Source organism: Salvia hispanica, chromosome 4 (assembly GCF_023119035.1).
Source record: "Salvia hispanica cultivar TCC Black 2014 chromosome 4, UniMelb_Shisp_WGS_1.0, whole genome shotgun sequence".
Classification (NCBI taxonomy): Eukaryota; Viridiplantae; Streptophyta; class Magnoliopsida; order Lamiales; family Lamiaceae; genus Salvia; species Salvia hispanica.
In genome coordinates this window covers 57,552,117-57,572,163 of record NC_062968.1, presented here as the reverse complement: position 1 = coordinate 57,572,163, position 20,047 = coordinate 57,552,117, and the positions used below count along the sequence as shown (strand labels likewise).

At 40.2% G+C, this 20,047-nt stretch overlaps 5 protein-coding genes across 9 annotated transcripts; 3 read left to right on the top strand and 2 right to left on the bottom strand.

The window, feature by feature from the left end:
- LOC125224496 (probable LRR receptor-like serine/threonine-protein kinase RKF3) lies at positions 1-2,250 on the top strand. Its single transcript, XM_048127903.1, is given in 2 exon segments — positions 1-1,990; positions 1,992-2,250. Coding segments are annotated over 2 exon segments (1,917 nt in total). The 5' UTR covers positions 1-130; the 3' UTR covers positions 2,049-2,250.
- Positions 2,251-3,376: 1,126 nt separating this feature from the next.
- Positions 3,377-6,418, top strand: LOC125218536 (sugar transporter ERD6-like 7). 2 transcript variants are annotated; one of them, XM_048120222.1, is made up of 16 exons: positions 3,377-3,476; positions 3,614-3,803; positions 3,874-3,936; positions 4,027-4,116; positions 4,208-4,267; positions 4,352-4,417; positions 4,503-4,568; positions 4,647-4,722; positions 4,801-4,865; positions 4,935-5,027; positions 5,106-5,315; positions 5,377-5,439; positions 5,515-5,628; positions 5,702-5,761; positions 5,851-5,965; positions 6,064-6,418. In XM_048120222.1, the coding sequence occupies exons 2-16, from the start codon at positions 3,648-3,650 to the stop codon at positions 6,180-6,182; spliced, it is 1,416 nt and encodes a 471-aa protein (XP_047976179.1). In that variant the 5' UTR covers positions 3,377-3,476; positions 3,614-3,647; the 3' UTR covers positions 6,183-6,418. The 2 variants fall into 2 exon arrangements, with proteins under 2 accessions (XP_047976179.1, XP_047976177.1); XM_048120220.1 differs by lacking the exon at positions 3,377-3,476 and having other exon boundaries at positions 3,550-3,803.
- A 366-nt stretch (positions 6,419-6,784) lies between these two features.
- LOC125223363 (methyl-CpG-binding domain-containing protein 4-like) lies at positions 6,785-8,660 on the top strand. Of its 2 annotated transcripts, none has more exons than XM_048126483.1 (2): positions 6,785-6,884; positions 7,969-8,660. In XM_048126483.1, the coding sequence occupies exons 1-2, from the start codon at positions 6,852-6,854 to the stop codon at positions 8,386-8,388; spliced, it is 453 nt and encodes a 150-aa protein (XP_047982440.1). In that variant the 5' UTR covers positions 6,785-6,851; the 3' UTR covers positions 8,389-8,660. The 2 variants fall into 2 exon arrangements, with proteins under 2 accessions (XP_047982440.1, XP_047982442.1); XM_048126485.1 differs by lacking the exon at positions 6,785-6,884 and adding an exon at positions 7,045-7,734.
- Positions 8,661-8,758: 98 nt separating this feature from the next.
- LOC125223362 (exosome complex component RRP4 homolog) lies at positions 8,759-11,271 on the bottom strand. 2 transcript variants are annotated; one of them, XM_048126481.1, is made up of 8 exons: positions 11,195-11,271; positions 10,853-11,046; positions 10,685-10,786; positions 10,537-10,582; positions 10,294-10,383; positions 9,679-9,744; positions 9,526-9,594; positions 8,759-9,382 (listed from the first exon to the last, which is right to left on the bottom strand). In XM_048126481.1, the coding sequence occupies exons 2-8, from the start codon at positions 11,005-11,007 to the stop codon at positions 8,927-8,929; spliced, it is 984 nt and encodes a 327-aa protein (XP_047982438.1). In that variant the 5' UTR covers positions 11,008-11,046; positions 11,195-11,271; the 3' UTR covers positions 8,759-8,926. The 2 variants fall into 2 exon arrangements, with proteins under 2 accessions (XP_047982438.1, XP_047982439.1); XM_048126482.1 differs by having other exon boundaries at positions 10,853-11,039; positions 11,195-11,223.
- A 2,974-nt stretch (positions 11,272-14,245) lies between these two features.
- On the bottom strand, positions 14,246-18,973 carry LOC125222387 (RNA demethylase ALKBH10B-like). 2 transcript variants are annotated; one of them, XM_048124955.1, is made up of 8 exons: positions 18,285-18,973; positions 16,103-16,233; positions 15,898-16,015; positions 15,483-15,599; positions 15,267-15,382; positions 15,040-15,194; positions 14,491-14,953; positions 14,246-14,403 (listed from the first exon to the last, which is right to left on the bottom strand). In XM_048124955.1, exons 1-7 carry the CDS (start codon positions 18,778-18,780, stop codon positions 14,521-14,523), a joined length of 1,566 nt encoding a protein of 521 aa, XP_047980912.1. In that variant the 5' UTR covers positions 18,781-18,973; the 3' UTR covers positions 14,246-14,403; positions 14,491-14,520. The 2 variants fall into 2 exon arrangements, with proteins under 2 accessions (XP_047980912.1, XP_047980911.1); XM_048124954.1 differs by having other exon boundaries at positions 14,246-14,953.
- Between the last annotated feature and the right edge of the window lie 1,074 nt (positions 18,974-20,047).

The following is a 20,047-nucleotide window of genomic DNA, read 5'->3' as shown; positions in this document are numbered from 1 at the left end:
GAAGCTAACATAGAAGCTTCGGTTTCCTTTCTCCACCTTCTTCCTCTCACTCTCTGCAACAACTCACCGTCGCTTCAAATGAAACCCACTCACCTCCATTTTCTCTCAATTCACACAAACCTCGCTATAGATGCTTCGCTTCATTTATTTTCTACTATCAATTTCCCAATTACCAACAATTCAATCGGCGTCCTTCTCCCGCCGGAGACTGCTCCAAAACGACACCGTTCCCTCCCGATGCCCTCTCAACTTCGAATTCCTCCGCCGGCTGGCTCCCGACTCCAATCGCCCTGATCTCGACACTCGCTCCGAGTGCCAGTACATCCTGCAAGGCCTCCGCCTCGTCCTCGCCGACTACCTCCGCCTCACCGGCTCCTTCCGCCCCCCGCTCGACGCCGCCGAGTCGTGCTGGGACGCCTACCAGTCGCTCGTCGGCGAGTACGTCCCCGGCATCAACTTCCGCCGCCGCTGCGGCTTCGAGACGCCGTGGATCGCCGGCGGGTGCATGAACATCACCACGCGCTCGGAATTCGAGGCCGCCGTGCCGCGATCCGCCCTCGACGGCGTCGGATCCGCCTGCAATCAGTCGCTCCTCAGCAATTCCCCCTGCGCGTCGTGCACCACCGAGCTCGCCCGGATCCGGTCGTCGTACCTGCAGGGGGACTCGATCGGGAACGTCTCCGATTGCACGGCGTACCCCTTCATATACGCCGCGGCGTTCGCCAATCAATTCGGCCCCACCGATGCTGGTACGACTAAGTGTTTGTTCAATCTCGATTTCACCTCATCCGATTCGAATAGCAAGAGGAGGAAGGTTGTCATCTCTGTCGTAGTCGTCGCGTGCGTTGTGATTTTGATTTTAGGGTTTAGTCTGCTCTTGTTCTTACGAAGTAGAAAGGAAAGACTGTTGAAGCAGAAATTGGAAATTATGCGAAGTGATACTAATTTGAGCTCTAGATTAGATTCATTTGGTGCTAGCACAACACTGATTAGGTTCACATTTGATGAAATTAAGGCGGCAACACGAAATTTCTCTAGGGATCATATAATTGGGAGAGGAGGGTATGGAAATGTGTACAAGGGCGTGTTGCCTGATCATTCCGAAGTTGCAGTGAAGAGGTTCAAGAACTGTTCTGCAGCAGGGGATGCTAGTTTCACTCATGAAGTTGAGGTGATTGCGAGTGTCAGACATGTAAACTTGGTTGCGTTGAGAGGATATTGCACAGCCACGACGTCTCTGGAGGGTCATCAGAGGATAATTGTGTGTGATCTGATGAGGAATGGGAGCGTTCATGATCATTTGTTCGGTAAAGTGGATAAGAAGTTGAGTTGGCCTATGCGCCAGAGGATTGCCCTTGGGACGGCTAGGGGGCTCGCCTATCTACACTATGGTGCACAGCCCTCGATTATTCATAGGGATATTAAGGCGAGTAACATTCTCCTGGACGACAAGTTTGAGCCTAAGGTGGCGGATTTTGGATTGGCGAAGTTCAGACCAGAAGGGATGACACACTTGAGCACTAGAGTTGCAGGGACGATGGGATACGTTGCGCCTGAGTACGCGTTGTATGGACAGTTGACAGAGAGGAACGATGTTTATAGCTTTGGGGTGGTGCTTCTCGAGCTTTTGAGTGGGAAGAAGGCGCTCATTGCAGTAAATGATGGACATCCGACTCTGTTGGCTGATTGGGCTTGGTCCTTGGTTAGGAAGGGGAGAGCTTTGGATGTAGCTGAAGAGGGTATACTGGATTTGGGCCCTCCGGAGCTTGTGGAGAAGTATGTGTTGGTGGCTGTTCTGTGTTCGCACCCTCAACTTCATGCTAGGCCGACAATGGATCAGGTCGTGAAGATGTTAGATACAGACGTGCCTATCCCTTCAATACCGGAAAGGCCCATTTCTCTCATTGCGAATCTTGAAGACATTGAGAGGTCGGTGAGTAGCGGTGGTTCTGGTAATCTGTCGACGCATGCTGGTTATCAGACTTGTACTTTTTGAGCACGACCATCCAGAGGCAGAGAAGGAAGATGAGAACCAAAATGGTAGATAACTGCCTTTAATGTGCGAGAACAGGCTCAGTTTTGGTCGATGTATGTTCATGATATAATTCTTTGGAACTTGAGATGTCACAATTATTGTTCTTCATAGGGATTATTGGACCAGTCCAGTCACTCTGTATAGTTATTTTCCATTTTTTTGTAGCTCTGTTTCTGTATGTGTTTTTGACTCAAAATGAGGCCAGATTCTCTCTCTGTGTCTTGACTCAAAATGAGGTGTCGAACGAATGAGTTTTGGCCCGGTCCCGATCCCGATCCCGTCCTCGCCTTACTCAATGTGCTTGGACCAGCGTGGGCAATATTGTGGCGCTTGACTCACTCACTCGTAGAGAAGGAACTTATTTTTCATAATAAAAAAGAAATAAATAATCATTCAATGAGCGAATAAAACTATTGATTTTATTTATATATGTGTAGCCAAATAAATGAAACAGATCTTCAGATCCACATCTCCGAATACAATGATTCGAACATGGCAGATAATTCATGTCAATTTGAAAAGAGATGTTCTTGCAAACTAAATCTATGCCTTGACTATATAAAGAATGTTCACTAGTTGCACAATGTAATAAAAAAGAATGTAAACTTTATGTCTGTGCAATTAATCATTATAAAGAATGTAAAACATTTTTAATTTCTTGAATTGGTGTGAAATGTTGTACTCCTAGTCACCTACTATATCTTTTTAGGGGATATGTAATACCTTAAAATTCTTATTGTTCACATTAAGCCTATCTTTTTGGTTAAAGTCATCATTGCAATTGCTAACTTAGTACTAGTATAGATGCTGATTAAGTCATCACTGTCAATTTTGGCCTCTAGTCCCCTTTCTTTCCCTTTCAATTTATGCTAATCAAGACATTAATGATAGATTGAAAACAAACGAATAATTGATTCTTGGGAGTTTTAACTGTGGTAGATGGAGATACTATGCAAATTGTTTAATTATATTTACAGATCGATTTCTGCCCAACTTCAGATATTTTGCAGTTTTGCACCATGGCTCTTTGCTGTAAAGCTAATAGTATGAAATTGTTTAATTTAACCCTAAAGAAACAAAAACAAAAATGAGTTTTTAAATCATATTGTTGTCTGTTTTAGGTTTCAGCAAAAGTATCCATCCATTGCATGTGATCAGTTATTTGTTGGTTTGTTGAATCCAATCTCCATGTTCATTAGTTGGCAACTTCACTGAGTGGGACTACTACAAGTGATATGGAGATACTAAAGTAGTACTTGATGGGAATCAAGATGTAAAAACAAAGATAACTAACTTTAACTGATGTTTACTGCCATCATCTCAATGAAGTAAAAACAAGACAAAATACTGTTTCTGGTAATTTTAGTGATAGTTTTTTTTACTGATTAAGGCAAAGATCATTTTTTTTCGAGTCATATTTGGGCCGGACCAGATTTCGCAGGTGAACATTCTGTGAGGGTAGATCTGTCCACAAAATACAGTTGTAGAGTTTCTATTTATAGCATGAATGAAGCATATAAGTCACCAGCCACAAACTCTGATTTGCATCATCATCTTCTTCTTGCATCACATCTCCAGCTTGGCTAGTGATCGGTGATAGTAGAAGAAAGGTATGGCTGGTGAGCAAGACGTCGAGAGAGGCGGAGAAGAGAGTAGAGCTCCACTTCTTGCAGCAGAGCCCTCCAAAAAGAGCAGCAATGAGAATAGATGCATGGTGTATCTCAGCACCTTTGTTGCAGTTTGTGGCTCTTACGCCTTCGGAGCTTGTGTACGTTGTGTCTAATAATCTTCTCTCGTTCGATAAAAGTTTTGTGCTTTGATGAATGGTGTTTTTGCAGATAGGGTATTCTTCACCTACTCAGTCTGCTATCAGAAGAGATGTCAACCTATCCTTAGCTGAGGTTGCTTCAATTTTCAAACTAGGATGTCTTATCTTAATTTGAAGTTACAAGTTGGAAGGATTTTTCAAGATTCGATTTTTATGAATGCAGTACTCACTGTTTGGCTCCATCTTGAATATTGGAGCAATGATTGGTGCAATCACATGTGGCCAAATCGCGGACAGAATAGGCCGTAAAGGGGTGAGTTTTTGTTGGGATCTGACTAATTGCATTCCTCATTAAGAATCTTTGATTTACTACAAGTTATTGTGATGAATTGAAATGCAAGCAGGCAATGTTAGTATCAAGTGGAGTCTGTTCGATGGGATGGCTATCGATTTACATTGCCGAGGTATCATCCTTCACCACAACTAGAATTTAGTAATAGGTTCCAAAAAACAGTTTCTTGATTCAGCAAACTGTGATACTTTCATAGGATGCCCTGCTTCTAGACATTGGAAGATTGGCAACTGGATATGGGATAGGAGTCTTTTCTTATGTGGTAAAACTCATCACGTATTTTAAGATATATACAGAAATTGTGACAATCTAGGAATAGGCTAAATGTTGTCCCTGTTGGTTACTAGGTTCCGGTATTCATAGCTGAGATCGCCCCGAAGGATCTGAGAGGAGCTTTGACAACCATAAACCAGGTGGAAATCAAACCTTGTTTTGGACATAGGATTTGTTCCAAGAGTTAAGGTTGTTTCTCATCTTCTTTAACCTTGCAGCTTATGATTGTTATGGGGGTGTCTGTATCGTTCGTCGTAGGCACGTTTATGACATGGAGGAATTTAGCATTAGTAGGTAAGACATACATATTCTAGTGATAGTTCTTCTATGTATATAATCTGTGTAGGAAACTCACTTGTAAAACCGGTGCAGGCATAGTTCCTTGTGCTGTTCTTCTTGCAGGTCTCAGCGTCATCCCCGAATCCCCGAGATGGCTGGTAAGAATCCAAATCCACTGCTTCTTCTCTTAGATTAAGAAAACCATAACACAGATGGCATTTGTCAAGGCAAGACAAGGAAAACGCAAGGAGTTTGAGGCGTCTCTACGCAGACTTAGGGGGAAGGATGCTGATATATCAGCAGAAGCCGCCGAGATTCAAGTAAGCAAAAACTCCCAAAGTTTCATTTTGATTGATTTTCCACAATGAGTATGAATATGAGAGTGTGTAAATGGACAGGAAAATGTAGAAACACTGGAGAGGCTTCCAAAAGCGAAACTGCTAGATCTGTTTCAAAGGCGATATCTCAGTTCAGTCATGATTGGAGTAGGACTAATGGTGTTCCAGCAGTTCGGAGGAATCAACGGGGTCAGCTTCTACACCAGCAGCATCTTTGAGGCCGCGGGATTCCCATCTGACGTTGGAACCATACTCTACGCGGTTCTTCAGGTAGCCCGTTGCATCATTTAGTACTAGGACTGAATGAGGTCTAAGCACGTTCCATGTGCAGGTGATAATTACCGCGCTAGCTGCTACTTTTATCGATAGAGCAGGAAGAAAACCTCTTCTAGTGGTAAGTATCAGTGCTGTTTAACTTTCCCATTGTCTTAGATCATTGAATGTAAGAAAATCTTGTTTTTTCCTTCAGATTTCTGGATCAGGTCTTTTCCTAGGTTGTCTGTTGCTAGGGAGCTCATTTTATGTGAAGGAGAGTGGAGTAGCACCAGAAGCAGCTCCAGCACTAGCTTTGAGTGGTGTGATGGTAAGTAAAGTAAAGTTTCTCACTGTTTTTCATGTAACAATACAAGAAAAATACTAACATATGTTGGGTTTAGGTGTACATAGGGTCTTTCTCAGTTGGAATGGGAGCAATTCCATGGGTGCTCATGTCTGAGGTAAGACACACCAACAACTCTTCTGAGCTATGATTAACTAACTAACATGTTAAAATTGAGACGACAAGTCGGTTTTTGTTGCAATGCAGATATTCCCACTAAACATCAAGGGAGCTGCAGGGAGCTTTGCCACACTAGTGAACTGGTCTGGCTCATGGGCTTGCTCCTACACTTTCAATTTCCTCATGAGCTGGAGCACCTATGGTAAGATTCATTTTGCATCAAAATCGACAGTTTTGTCCGTTCGTTTGTTGTGACTAAAGATGGACTAACAATGATGCAATGTGGATGGATTATTGCAGGCTCATTCATGCTTTATGCAGCAGTGAATGTACTTGCAGTTGTGTTTGTGATTAAGGTAGTGCCTGAAACCAAAGGGAGAACTCTGGAGCAAATTCAGGCAGCAATCAGCTCTTCTTAGAGAACAATCTCCAAACTTCCTCTTCCCCATCTTTGGACCAAAGAGTGTAGTACTATAATAAACTGAAGAGAGACAAAAGAGAGCAATTTATTTAAGTAATTTTTGTGATTGATACTTGGAACTTCTTATGAATCACTATGATTTCCCTTTCCATAGGAAAAAAGTACTCCATAAATATGTATTCCATTTTTATCTAATTTTATGTATGAATAATGCCAAGTCGACAGATTCACAACCGAATCATTCAATTTTTAGATTTTTATCTAATTTTTCGATTTGAAGTGGTTCAATTTTCATGTGATTTTTGTGTTCAAATCAGACTGAATATCAAGTCAATTTACAATTGAATTGTCCGATTTTTAAAGCCCATGACAGTGTATATTGACGAATAATAGCATGCCAACACTTTCGCCACATAAAATTAAAAAAAAAAAAAAAAAGTGTTACCATCACTTTTGATGCAGCATTGCCCTCATAAATTCAAAATATTTAAACAATAAATCTTAAAATATTACTGCAATTTGTTATTGCAAATTAGGGTATTCTAATTTTCAAATAAAATAAATAGAGTAGGTATTAATCAATAATCAATGTAAGGAAATTTAATGAGGTAAATATATAGAGGACTCCGCCTGCACAAAAATTGGTGGGTGATTTGAAGCCGCTGACATGAAGAAGGGCCAGCAATCTAAAAGGAAAAGGGTACTGTTTCCCTTTCTCCCCCTTTTTTTTGTACCGTTTTTCTATACAATCTATGCCTGCATTCCGTTTTATGTACTTTTTCTCTATATTTCTTTTCAGCAGATTTTTTTTTTCCTGCTGTGAACGAAATCCCAATTACATGCGTACTCTACATGTTTGATTAAATGCTAACTGTACTTGGTTATTTTAATTCCTCAAATTGTTGTTTGTGTAAGAGGGAGAGAAGGGAGGGAAAGAGAGGCCTTTTTCCCTTCCCTATGCTGTTCTTTTTCCGTTTTGAACCATTGATTTCAGGCTGTTTGACAGTGGCTTAATTGTCTTGAAAACCATCAATCTTGTTTTGTATGTCCGTGTGAGAGAAATTGTTACCTGGTAAAGATTCTTTAGACTTGGTGCAGTGCCATTAGAGGGCCGGTAGCCGAGCTCAGATACACCTCACTGGTTGCCTTTCCACATCCCCAATATCCGAGCATCGTGCATTTTTACGTCGTTATGTAGGAATTTACATTACTCTGAATCTCGGATGCTTGGCATGTGGAGGGGAACGAAAATATGTATTACGAGGTGAATCTGAGCTCGAGGCTACCTGCATTTGATTGGCATTGCTTGAACACTAGCGTAATCAGGGCAGAAAATCTATACAAGGAGCCTTGGGATGTTACGATTTGTGTTTACTTGTTTGAATCACTAGGTGGTGTGATATCAGATATGGAGTAGTTATGGAGTCGAATTCAAGTAGGTTTTGGTGGTCTTACTTGTGATCCAATGGTTCCACAGCATGAACCACAAACAAACTGTGATGAGCCCGGCTGGCCTCTGCAAGCACCCTTTGGCCCTTGAGTAAAAAATGGTTGTTACTTACTTATAACTCAAAACTTTGTTACGCGAGATGTGGTACATTGAGACCTAAACATAATAGTTTGTTGATTTTAAGGGATCATGGCCCAATCTTTTTTCCCTTAGTTGAGACTCTTTTCATCTGTCTTTCTTGGTCGTAATTCTATCTCAAGTTGACTGATTAATTGCATTTTTCTTGATTTTTGATGTCCTGTTTCTTTGAGCTGATAATGCTTTGTTGTGACAGCAATCAATAAGTAGTAATGCTTTCGTTGACCTATGGAGTGTGCAATGCGCGGAATGTTTCAAGTGGAGGCTGATTCCTACTGAGGAAGAGTTTGAAGAAATCAGAAGCAAATTCAGTGAGGACCCCTTTTTCTGCAGCAAGAAACCTGGTGTTTCATGCGATGATCCAGCTGATATAGAACGCGATGAAACCCGCACTTGGGCCATTCACAAGCCCGGCATTCCAAAAACCCCTTCTGGGTTCAAGAGGACACTGGTAATGCGAAGGGATTTATCTAAAATGGACTGCTATTATGATGCTCCCAATGGCAAGAAATTGAGGGCCTTGACTGATGTTAGCAAGTTCTTGGATAAGTTTCCGGAGTACAAAAAGAACATCTCACCTGCTGATTTCAGTTTTACAAGTCCTAAGCTCGTATAGGTGACAAGGTCTAAGATAACAGCGAACTGAGGCTGACATCAATGGGGTTCTTTATTTTGTTTGAGCTGCAATTAGTGTTTTCTATTTGCAGCGCTTTACTATTAACTGGGATTTTAGGATCGTGTTTCGTTGTTCATGGTGGGGGAGAAAGAATTGTTCCGGATTTCGGTTCTGACATAGATGTGCATACCTGGTGATTGAATGTATGTTGCATTTGCAATTATGGTACAGTTATTTGTTAATTTTATGAATTGAATTTGGAACTGGATTTATTTTTTGTTGAAATGCAAGCTAAGTAAAAAATGACAAGATTTCCATTATCATTTTCGCACTCAATAAATTCTTCCATAGGTAAATGCACAAGTTCATGAGTAATAATCAGTAGAACATAGGCATTCATGTCAACTCAAAGAAAATTTGACAGTGTTTTACAAATGTGATGTGTCAAAATTAGTTTTACAAAATGGCTTCTACCAAAAACTTAGTCTTTTACACTTCAACAAAGTGAAAAAAACTTACAGACTCCTCTACCTATCTATCATCTCCTTTTTGTTGGCAAGCTTCGACGTTCTGCTTCTTTCTCAGCAACGATGACATAGAATTCTGCACCAAGCATCTCATGCACGTCGAGATCCATAGACCTACTCAACTCCACAATTTCTGTGATAATTTCTACTGTAATCGTGAAGCCTAAAGTAGACAGCACTCGGATAGCGTTGGCTGATCTGCAAATATTTTGCCTGGTGTCCGGAGGAGTGTATGCTTCTTGAACTTCTTCATCACCCATTGTGTTCCATGACTTCACTTTTTGTTGCTCGGATTTGTCAGACAGATCCTCTGTCATATCATCTCGCACTTCAACATGTTCGCCAACCCAAACAAATCCATTACAACCAAGTATCAGGTCAATTCCGTATTGGTCTAGATGGTGAAAATGCTGTTTTCGCTTCTTGACAAGATAAGGGGGTATTGTAAGCAATTGCCCTCTCTTGAGCTGTAACCAAAAACAAAAGGCAAAATCAGACACACAATCACACAAAAAAACAGAAAAATGACCTAACTAGATTAGATGAGAAACCAACAATATCAACAAACAATGAGCTGAACTCCTCATCGAATGTGGAATGACGTACTAACCTTTCCATATTTCTGGCTTCTTGCTTGTAGATGCAAGCAGCCGTCGTGTTGGAAGCCACGAACCTCAGCCTGAATCAAAGCATCCGTTGTTAGGAGACTAAAGGGAAATAGTAATTAGAGTTGCTAAGAAGTGTGAGCTTTCAGGAGTCTTACACAGATGACATCATTCTCTTCAAATATGCTGCGCATATTAAGTTCGTCAACTGCAGTTCGTCGTCTCTGAAAACCAATAGTAGAAGTAAGAAAGAAGAAGGAAAGGAGGACGTGCATGACAGATTAACTCAGTAACAAAAATAATGGTAGAAAACATTGTCAGGACTTAGATAAATTATAGTAAGAATTTAGGATATCCCTCTGTTCCAACTTCATTGGTTCATGCAATGAGCCAATGACATTGAAATATCACAGGCATATCTGTTTCTTCAACGTGTTATGAAAACCAGGGGATATATCAGTCAATTGTTTCAGTAATAAACCATTTTTTTACAGGAAAACATAACAAATATCTTCCAAAAATCAGATAAAATTGGCAAGGAGTGAAGGAGCAACACACTATGACACTTCACTGAGTATAAACTTACAGCCCAAATAAAAACATTTTACATGAATATATAAAGAAGGTAGCTGTAGTTTGCCAGTAAACTCAATCATGGAATTGGATTCTTAATCCTACAGATAATAGAAGTACAAATTCAGACCCTAAACATTACTAACTTTTTCCTACCTGAGGAATCAAAGCTTAAAACAAGTAGTATTGTGGATGGATACCTGTATGCCATCTGGTAAGTTCATAGATGAAAGCATCAGCACTGCATCCTGGCTGAAATTGATCTCCAGTTTCCACCGCTTTGGTGCAACCTTAACAGCAAAGATGGGTTCAAGATTACTTTTTTCATAACTCAAGTAGTTGAAAGCAAAGGATGCATCAACTGAGCAATTACTAAAATCACATAAATATGATGATGAGATTGCTAACATTACGTGGAATTAACAGGTCAGAACATCTTTTACCTCAATAACACGGCCAATGATGATATCCCCAATCTCGGGCTTGTACCTGCAATACAACAACAAAACATGAACACCCACACCAAAAGATACAATCTTCACTAACTAAAACAATAGAAACAAAGCATTCATATAGTGAAACGAAAAAAACCTGGCCCTTAGAGGCCGGACGTAGACAAGCTTGTTGACACGCTCCACAACTCCACAAAGCGTGGCCACCAAGCGGTCGTTCATCTCGGCTGTGCCATGGCCCCTGCAACCCCCATCAAATTTAGTCCAAAAAGGGGAAATAACTCATTAGCAGAGAGAGAGGGAATACTTGAGGATGGCGTCTTCATTATTGACGGAAATATCGTCGGCGACGATGACAGAGGCGTCGGAATTGGATTTGGAGGAGAGAGATTCCAGCACCTCGAACGCTCTTTCGAATCTCAGTTTTTGGCCTTTGTCGAGCGACAACTGCAGGCCTCTCATTTTCCGGGGAGAGAGAAAACCTTTGTAAAACCCTAACCCCTAATTGGAGATACAGAAATTAGGGCAACTGTAATTACATGGCTATTGCAACTAACTTTTTTTTTTGAACAGTACAAACGCAAAAAATTTCACAAATTGTAATCAAACTCAAGGAGAAACAACTGAGAGAGAAGAAGAGAGAATTCACCTGCGTTCGTGTAGAAGGAGAAACGAGGAAGAGGAAGGGCGTTAGAGTATTTGCTCGTTTAATAGGTCTTCAAAATTGGGCTTATAGAATTCAAATTTTTAAGATTTATTAATTGGGCTAGTAATTAAAAGACGATTGGGTCCATGTGATTTAATCAGCCATTAAATTGATTGGTTATGACATGTTTATGTAAAATTTTATTATTATATTTTTAGTTTGAATTTGAATATTGTTTAGTGTGTTTGGTGTATTTTTTTTTAAAAATAAACTCCCAAAAAAGGAGGAAATTATAACTGATGTCAAGAGTGCTCGAAACTCGGTTCCTCGTACATTGATATCTAAGCTCCTTGCTATACCTGCCCAATGTTTACCGAACCGGCGGTTAAAACCGAAACCGTAAGAATTTATCCGAACCGAAACCGTCGATTTTTGAACCGTGGTTTGGTTCAGGTTCAAAAATTTTCGAACCGAAACCGTGCCTGAACCGCCGGTTTCGGGCGGTTCCAAACCGGAACCGTGAAAATCCGCCAGAAAACGGTGAAATCAAGCCGGAACCGCAAAAAACAGGCGGTTTGGAACCGTGAAAAACCGTAAAAAACTGCCGGAAAACCGTCGGTTCGGAACCGAAACCGAAACCGGCGGTTTTGGAACCGGAACCGCGAAACACCCTCGCGTTTCGGTTCCGGTTCAATAATTTTCAAATCCGGAACCGTTGGTTCCTGAACCGTGGACACCTCTACTCTTTGCCACTAGGACAAAGGCTCTAGAAGTGTGTTTGGTGTATTTCAACTTTATAAGTTGTGCAATATTTTATCATATAAATAACATGTTCAATATATAAATATTAGGAGTTATGAACCTGGCATATAATTTGAACTAATGAACCCTAGCAACATAAGTACTATTTGCTTACTCTATGCAAATGCAATGTTATGTGTCTCTTAAGAACTAATACAAATCTGATTTGATTGAATTTAATTATTCCAATAATCATAGCTTCAATGATCTCTTATTACAAAATTAAACTTAATCTTTGGCCTACACATTTATAGTTTTTTGATACAAAAACCACAATTTTGCAGTATATGAAAGTTGATCAAAACAATAACAAAAGTGACATACTCCACAAAGGAGCATCTTATTCTGAACATGACATAGAAAATTCAAAGTAACAAGCAATGAATGAATCAATTAAGGCTGTAGTTTCTGCCCATGGCCTTCTTCTTCCTCTCGATGAACGCCTCCGACTTCTCATTTATGTTGGACGACACATTCAGAAGAGGCCAATGCCTCCTCGCTTTCGCCTCATCCATCGCTATCATTGCATCTTCATCATCACTCCCACTGCCTTCTTCCTTTCCCTCGCTTCCCTCAAACGAAACACTCTTATGCTCCTTATCTCGGGCATGTTCACCACTAACAATTAGGCCATCTCGAGCTCTGAGATCGTGGTTGAACTCAACCCCAATCTCAGACCCCTCGACATACACTGGTCGAGAGGAAGGAGGCGCAGGGAGGGGAGAGGGGCGCCTCAGCGCCCCAAACACGAGCCTGAAGAGGCGTTGGCAGATGCTCGAGGGCTGAGGACTCCTATCCATTTCTGATCTTGATTTGTGATTGGAAAAGATTGGCCTGTTTATGAAAACAAGAAGATTCTATTCTTTGTGGAAAAGCAAAATGGGATGATGGTATCTATCTAGTAGGAGTACATGTTATCCATCTCTTTCTCTACAATATATGTATAAAATGATTTTCATGCATTGATGGATATTGGATAGGGTGAATATTTGATGGTTTTATAGTCAAAAAGGCATGAGAGACGGCTTTAGAGAATCAATATCCACCTTCCTTGAAATATGCTTCATTCTCTAATAGGAGAAACACTATAAATTGTGTTTATTATATTGGGAACAAATGTCTTTAATTAATCAAACATCATGTGATACACATACACACGCATGTATGAAATAGAATACTAGACGTATAAGTACAAATGTGAATGCTGCTGCAGTGCAAAGTAATGGATTAGCCGAATATATAGAGTCCACTTTTTTAGTTAATTTTGCATAATTAAAACAGAATCAAGAATAATTCTTCCACCAGAATTCCTTAAGGAAAAAGAAAGATACTATTGATCAAATATATTAACACCACTTTAAAATTGCAGTAATGTTTTTCAGCTTGTGTAAAGCATTACATGTATGGATATAGATTACTTGAGAAATTAGCTAGTAATCTTTCGTCAAAAAATGTGACATGAAAGCAAAGTACATAGAATCAACAAAATGCCAATTTATCCCCATATTTCAAGTGACACTGTTCATAGTTCATACCCAATAACCAGATCGATCCAATTTGATTCATGTTCGTTATAATTGAATTGTTCAAATATTGTGTAAATTTTACACAATTTTTGAACCGTTGCAATTTTATTACTGTAATAAAGGAATAACTTGAATGTTTTAATAAAGGAATAAAGATTATAGTAATTAAATTACTATAATTAGGGAATAACTTGAATTGTTCAAAATTTTGTAGATGTACTGTAATTAAATTATTTTGTAGGTATAACTTGAATGTTTTAATAAAGGAATAAAGATTATAAATTTTGTTAGAGATATGTTAATTTCCGAGTTGAGTCATTTACGATATGACTAACCGCGCAGGGGGTTGTGGATGATGAGAAAGGTAAGGAGGTTGCGGTGTCCAGTCAGGAGGAGGAGGATGTGGGGTGGGATGAAATCGGGGACGATGGAGGTGGTGGGAGCCCGAACAAAGACAACCTTCGAAAGCAGTTGGCTACGGAAGAAGATGATGATATGATGATATGATGATTTGAATTGGGGTATTGAGGATGAAGGTTGCAAGAAACTTGACATTTTCCCAAAATGTAGTGTTTTTATTACAAAAAATACAGTGTAAAGTTGCAAGAAACTTGACATTTTCCCAAAAGTAGTGCTACCATGAACAATATAGATGCTAATTCAGCTATTTTAGGTAAGTACACATTCTGAAAATGAGTGCAGTATGAAAGAAAAAAGAAAACAGAAATAAAGAAAGGAGCCATAAATATAGTAGTAATCCCAAAAAGAAAGAAATTCGATACAATATGATATCCTCTTAGCTTCAAGCTCAACTATTTCCGGAGCCTCTAGCCATTTCACCATGACCACATGTGTATGTAACCAACATTAACACCCTATAGCCGTCTACAACCGACAAAGAAGAAGATAAAACACAATCTCGTTCCTCACCAAATTACTCTAGAAAATGCAATATATAAAACCTCAACTTACACCAATTGTATCTTTCAAGAGTTGTTTGTCTCAGTTCTCGGGTTTATTAGCGTCGGCTGGAGGAGGTAGAGACAGAAACCGTCCTCTCTGGGCACGCGGTGGGAGATGTTTTGCATGCTTCCGCGAACTGCCGTTCCATGGCAAGAATACCCCAGTACCGCCACGTTGGATCTTTCTAGGGTTCACAATCACCGGGCGCATGGGGGCGGCTGCTAGCACTACCATGGGAGAACGGATGAGGCCCCATTTGGGCATCATGTTAACCGGCCCATAACTATTTGGCATAGGGACGCCGGGTTGCCAAAGAGTCATTGCTTTGGACGAAGTGGTCATCTCTGACGATGCGTGGCTTTCTACCTCTGCTCGGACTCTGAAGAAAGTGATGCTCACCCTCTTGATTGGGGAGGAGCACATGACGTGCCTTGCTGTATCCGAGCTGTTTCCCCTCATCACTAAAACAGACCTGAGATAACTTCTCGAGTTAAAACTGTTGCTTGTTGTTACAATAGATAGAGTAGATTATTTGAAACTTTGAACCATCATACATACCCTTCTTTTAGAGAGAGCATGAGAGGCCCTCTGTAATTTCCTTCACCATCGTTCACAAGCATGCGGCCGAAGGCCATTGTTGATTCAGATAGGAGGAGGGTGGAAAGAGGCTGCTCCAGGTGGGGTGGTTTCAGAAAAGGCTGAGAGTATTCCCCCTATAAAACAATACAATCACAAATATAATTGCACTGTTGATCAAGAGTCCAAAAACCAGGATGCATAAATACCTCATCAAAGAAGTTGATCACACAGCTGTTTGGTTTCCTATTATCTGGGAGCAAACGCCACTGAATCAAGTGATTAATTACACCTTGGAGTAGAGCTGGGATCGGCTCAATATAGTCTGCAAATAGATTTACGCACCGAACATCAAACCAAAAAAGTTATTATTGGGACAGGTATCAACAGAGTTGTACTATATATGAAAAGGAGACTTGGCATACTTCTTTGGAATGTATTTGTGTCATCTTCTTTAACGTGTCCGAAAATGGGAACGCCAAGCTGAATCAGCTCTCTCTTGTTCCCCTTAGTCTGCTGATTATATAAGATGAAGGTTTCTCCTGTATTAAACAAGACAGGGTAGATGATGAAGAATAGTTGATGTGTAAATCAAGCTGTCTAGGAAAGCTTATCTGTATAGGATAATAATATTCAGTATCTTCATCTATTGGCTAAAAAATAATTAAAAGGCAAACATTATGTGCAATCCATATTAAATAATTTTATCTGAAAGTAAAAACAAATGCCCAAACCTGCTCAAGCAAACCTATAGAAGATGCCCTTTACAATCTCATAACTTCCGGCCCAAAAGGAAACAACTAGTTTAACTATAAAAGCATCACGAATCACGGGATCCACCTGACAGTTCACCATTCTGACCAGCAACTCGGAGTTCATTAACAAAGTCATTCAGTTTAGATAGCTCAGTATCAGTGAATATGTCATCATATAGCTTAAGACCTCGGACAACATTCACCTGCATATTGTGAAAAACCATTAGTTATCCTGCTTGCCACAGAAGCATCTAGAATAGAGTTGGGAACAGCAATGAGGAAATACTTGCCATGTGCCCTTTCACTGGTTCCTTTGCCACAAAACCTTTTGTCATCTTGATCTGGGCACGGCGTGCCTCACACTGTTCATGGTTAGAACAGATATCAACAGGTTCTGAGAAGGGTTGCACTTCCTGAGACCCTGCATTTCATATCACAAGAAGGATTGATTATGGAATAATCAAACACAACATTAAACTGAAGTGAAGAAAACATTCCCTTGTACAACTGGTGGGCTCAAAGAGATAAAAGCTTCCTGTAATTCTTCCCATCCTGGAAGTAGAAACAACCACCATTCTAGTTGTCACTTTCTCAATCATGCATATGCAAATTTCTTTGAGTAACCATGAGGTTCCATCATTCAAACAATCTAAGCCAATTTCATATTCTGATGTTCTTGGTTCAATTTAAGTAACCACTATGTTACTTCAATTTAACGATCTCTAAAGTTTCTACAAATTATGTATTTGAGCATGATAAGTGTCCTTAGCCATTTCAAATGGTAGCTAAAATAAAACTGGAAATCGAAACATTATAATCCAGATAGTAACATAACCAAATTGAATACTACTCCTAAGGTATCATGCTAAAGAAGAGATGAGAAGAGCAGAAATATCAGGCATGAGAAAGACAAGGCATGTCACTCTCAAAGTTTTAAAATGCCATCAAAACTAATATATCACGCAATCCTCGTTAAATGGTTAGTAACTACTCCGATTGAAATGCAGTACACAATAAATATTAGTAGTAAATGGTTATTGCATCTTTACTGCATCTAATGTTGTTGGATAACCAGACAGTATATGGAAAGTATCTTGGGTTTTTAAATTAACTAAAAGTGAGCTGACCCTTTAATGAGAAAATTAGGCAGCACATAATTGTAGCCCACTTGCGCTGCAATGAGCGGAGCCAACAATATCCATCGCTACTGCCGCTCGGTGTTCATAAAGATGCATTCATTTCTATTGGAACTAACGAATTGCGGAGTAGTGCATACTAATTACAACTGCACTTTTAAAAACTGTAAAGTTGTACTGCCACATAGAAAAAAAATGATTATTTTTATGTCCTTTTCCTAAGGTATGTCCCCCTGGACTCTTTTCCCATGTTAGTAGTACTCCTATTACTTAGAAAATAAACAAACTAAATAAAGGAAGGTGGAGTAATTGAGTTTTAATGTATAGACTATAGAATAAAACAAATACTACTACTCCATATAACATCATTTTAGAAACATTCTGAGCATTTTGCTAAGAACAAAAAGATACGATGACACATATTTGCTGTACCGAGAGCTCCACTAACATGCCCAGACAAATTTTAGAAAAGAAGAAAAAAGGCAGCACCTTTTGTAGAGCACTGAATATTGAATGGGCATAATTTTTTTGGGACTTTCCTTCATTGAAATAAAAACTTTTAATAGTAGCACATCTGCTCTCGTCCATTAACATGCCACAATTGGAACATATTTGACGGACCAAATAATATTCCATATTCCCTCTGAAAGCATCTAATCTCTACATGTGGCGAGTTGACTCACTCGAGTTGCACGAGTTAGACACAGAGAGAGAGCCCTAGAATCAAGGAAGAGAAGGGGCGGTGGGCCAAGCACAGGGCGACAAAACCAACTAGGCGCAGCCACGCCGGCTGAAACGTTGGCGCCGCCCTCTCTCATCAAATAAGTCAAAAGAAAAAATAATGTAAGTGGCACCTCACGCATCTCCAGGTGGACCTTAATTAATGATCAATTTCTGTTCCTGAAACCAACTCTGTTAGGTTGCTATCCTGCAGTCTTCAACTAACTCTATCACTTCCTCGATTTTCTAAACAGTCCTCGGGAAAATAACAACCGATTTAGCCCCCGTACAAAACGGTTCCAGATAGTACTAATTTATGAATAGGATCTGCTTTGAAGATGTACTGTATATTTATGGAGATTACAGAATTCGCTTTAAATTAGTAAATGACAACTCGTAATAACTAAGCTAATAAATCACTTTAGCATTAAAATTGACAACGATGAAGTAAGTTGTGAATGGTGAGATTGGATTTCTATTCTGTGCAATCGAATTGACAGCAAAATCAATTGATAATTTGATAAGAGTTGAATCAAATTATAAGATTGAATCTGGAATTTGCGAAGAAAAAAAAAACAGACACGAGGAGATTGGATCTGAGAACCGGAAAGGTTACCTGTATCTGTGATCTCCGACGAGAAATCTTCGTCAACTACTTCACCTCCGCCGTTTTCATTACTCACCAACGAATTTCCCTGATTATCGTCTCTCTGTTTCTCTTCCCCGTCGATCGCCGCCGCCGCACAACCAATCGTCACCTCCGATCTCTTCTTCTCCGCCACCTTCTTCAGCTCCGCCGCCACGTCGGCGATGGAAAAGTACTTCTGCATCTGGAGAATCGGAATCCAATTCAGCCTCCGCTGGTGAATCGCCGCGAAAGCCGATTCGTACGCCGCCGCGTCCTCCAGCTGCGTCAGGTGCCCGCACAGCGCGTCGATGATCGCGTTCGCCGCCGCAAACTCGCCGCGGAACCACGCGATGATGGCGTCCTTCGCGAACGCCTCCGACGCCGCCGTCATCATCGGCTGCTGAGGCTGCTGAACCACCGCCGGCTTGAAGGCCGCCCGATCGCCCTGCGCTGCTGGTGCTGCTACGCCCACCGCCGGCGGCATTCCGAACAAATTCTCCTGTGAAGAAGCAAAAATAGGAAAATCTGGAATTGCTCTGAATCGATATGTTAGAATTTCAGATTTCGATAGTCGCGTTGTGTATGCAAATTTTGCTTCTAGAAATGTAACTGAAACTGAGAAATCAAATGTATTCGTCTAGAATTTGTAGAGAGCGGAAAAAATCGCAGAGAAGAGAAGAGAAGGTGGTGATGAAAGCGAGGGTTTACGTGGATTTATATGCGCGGTGGAAATGTCCGCACCCGTGGGGACAATTTGCTGACGTGTCACAATTATAGTAAATCACTAAATGAGGTGGCACCATTAATTAATGCTAATCTAATTAGATTCAAATTACCCGTGATAAACAGTAATTTAATACGCTCACTTTATTTCTTCTGACGCCAGTAAATACGTCGCATGCGACACTGTTAAATGTGATTTTCTATTATTTATATTTACAATTTGCCCTTTTTAGAAAATGCAAACCATTAGTATTTATACAAATGAACTTGATCAAAATATGTAGTATTAGCAAAATGAATTAAATATAATTAACGTATTACCGAATCTACCGTGCGAATTAGCAATCATGACCAGCTAATGGATTTATATAAATTTATTAACTTGACGAAAAAGTTATTACCTCATCAAATCCTTACTTGTCGGATTAATTCCCGAGAATAAAGCGTATTTGGGAAAAAAAATATTACTATAATATTTAACCAATATGCAAAATATAAAAAAATAATTATTTCAGTTTTTAGGAACATTCAAAGGTTCAAACAGTGCACATTAGAAGGCCAATTATTTTGCTAGAAAGTATAGTTGGCATAATCATGATTAAGGTTAATACCTGTCAAGTGTATCATGATGGAAATACCTTCTTTACCATCCAAATTAATTACTTGTCTTTATTTACAAAAATCATTACATATGGTTTGATATTAAGTTTATGTATTGGAATGTCCGCAGGAGCTTAGCGCAGTTGGTTTCGGGGGAGCATATATTGCTACAAGGAGCTGGGTTCGAATCCCACTACTGGCGTATGGGAGCTTCCATCTCTCAGGCACAAGTGTGAGGTCTTGAGAGATGGGCTCCTGTCAGGACAGTGGGTTGAAGGCCACCTCTCTAACGGGCCGCTGTGTACCCTGATTGAACTCCCTCACAAACTGTCGGGCCGGAGTGTGGGAGCGACTGGTGTGACCGCATCACCTTTTGCTACAAGTTTATGTAGAGGAATTGCTTATGACACGTTTACATATAGTAATAG

Bases quoted from the DNA above. Each gene is read 5' to 3' on its own strand.
- LOC125218536 (XM_048120222.1), top strand. From the start codon at position 3,648: ATGGCTGGTGAGCAAGACGTCGAGAGAGGCGGAGAAGAGAGTAGAGCT. The intron at 3,804-3,873 runs GTACGTTGTGTC...GTGTTTTTGCAG, and splicing joins CTTACGCCTTCGGAGCTTGT to ATAGGGTATTCTTCACCTAC. The intron at 5,440-5,514 runs GTAAGTATCAGT...TTTTTCCTTCAG, and splicing joins GAAGAAAACCTCTTCTAGTG to ATTTCTGGATCAGGTCTTTT.
- LOC125223363 (XM_048126483.1), top strand. From the start codon at position 6,852: ATGAAGAAGGGCCAGCAATCTAAAAGGAAAAGG. The intron at 6,885-7,968 runs GTACTGTTTCCC...TTGTTGTGACAG, and splicing joins AGCAATCTAAAAGGAAAAGG to CAATCAATAAGTAGTAATGC.
- LOC125223362 (XM_048126481.1), bottom strand. From the start codon at position 11,007: ATGAGAGGCCTGCAGTTGTCGCTCGACAAAGGCCAAAAACTGAGATTC. The intron at 10,787-10,852 runs GTATTCCCTCTC...TGGGGGTTGCAG, and splicing joins AATGAAGACGCCATCCTCAA to GGGCCATGGCACAGCCGAGA. The intron at 9,745-10,293 runs GTATCCATCCAC...ATTGGTTTTCAG, and splicing joins ACTTACCAGATGGCATACAG to AGACGACGAACTGCAGTTGA.
- LOC125222387 (XM_048124954.1), bottom strand. From the start codon at position 18,780: ATGCCGCCGGCGGTGGGCGTAGCAGCACCAGCAGCGCAGGGCGATCGG. The intron at 16,016-16,102 runs GCAAGTATTTCC...CACAATATGCAG, and splicing joins AACCAGTGAAAGGGCACATG to GTGAATGTTGTCCGAGGTCT. The intron at 15,195-15,266 runs GTATTTATGCAT...ATTGTTTTATAG, and splicing joins TGATCAACTTCTTTGATGAG to GGGGAATACTCTCAGCCTTT.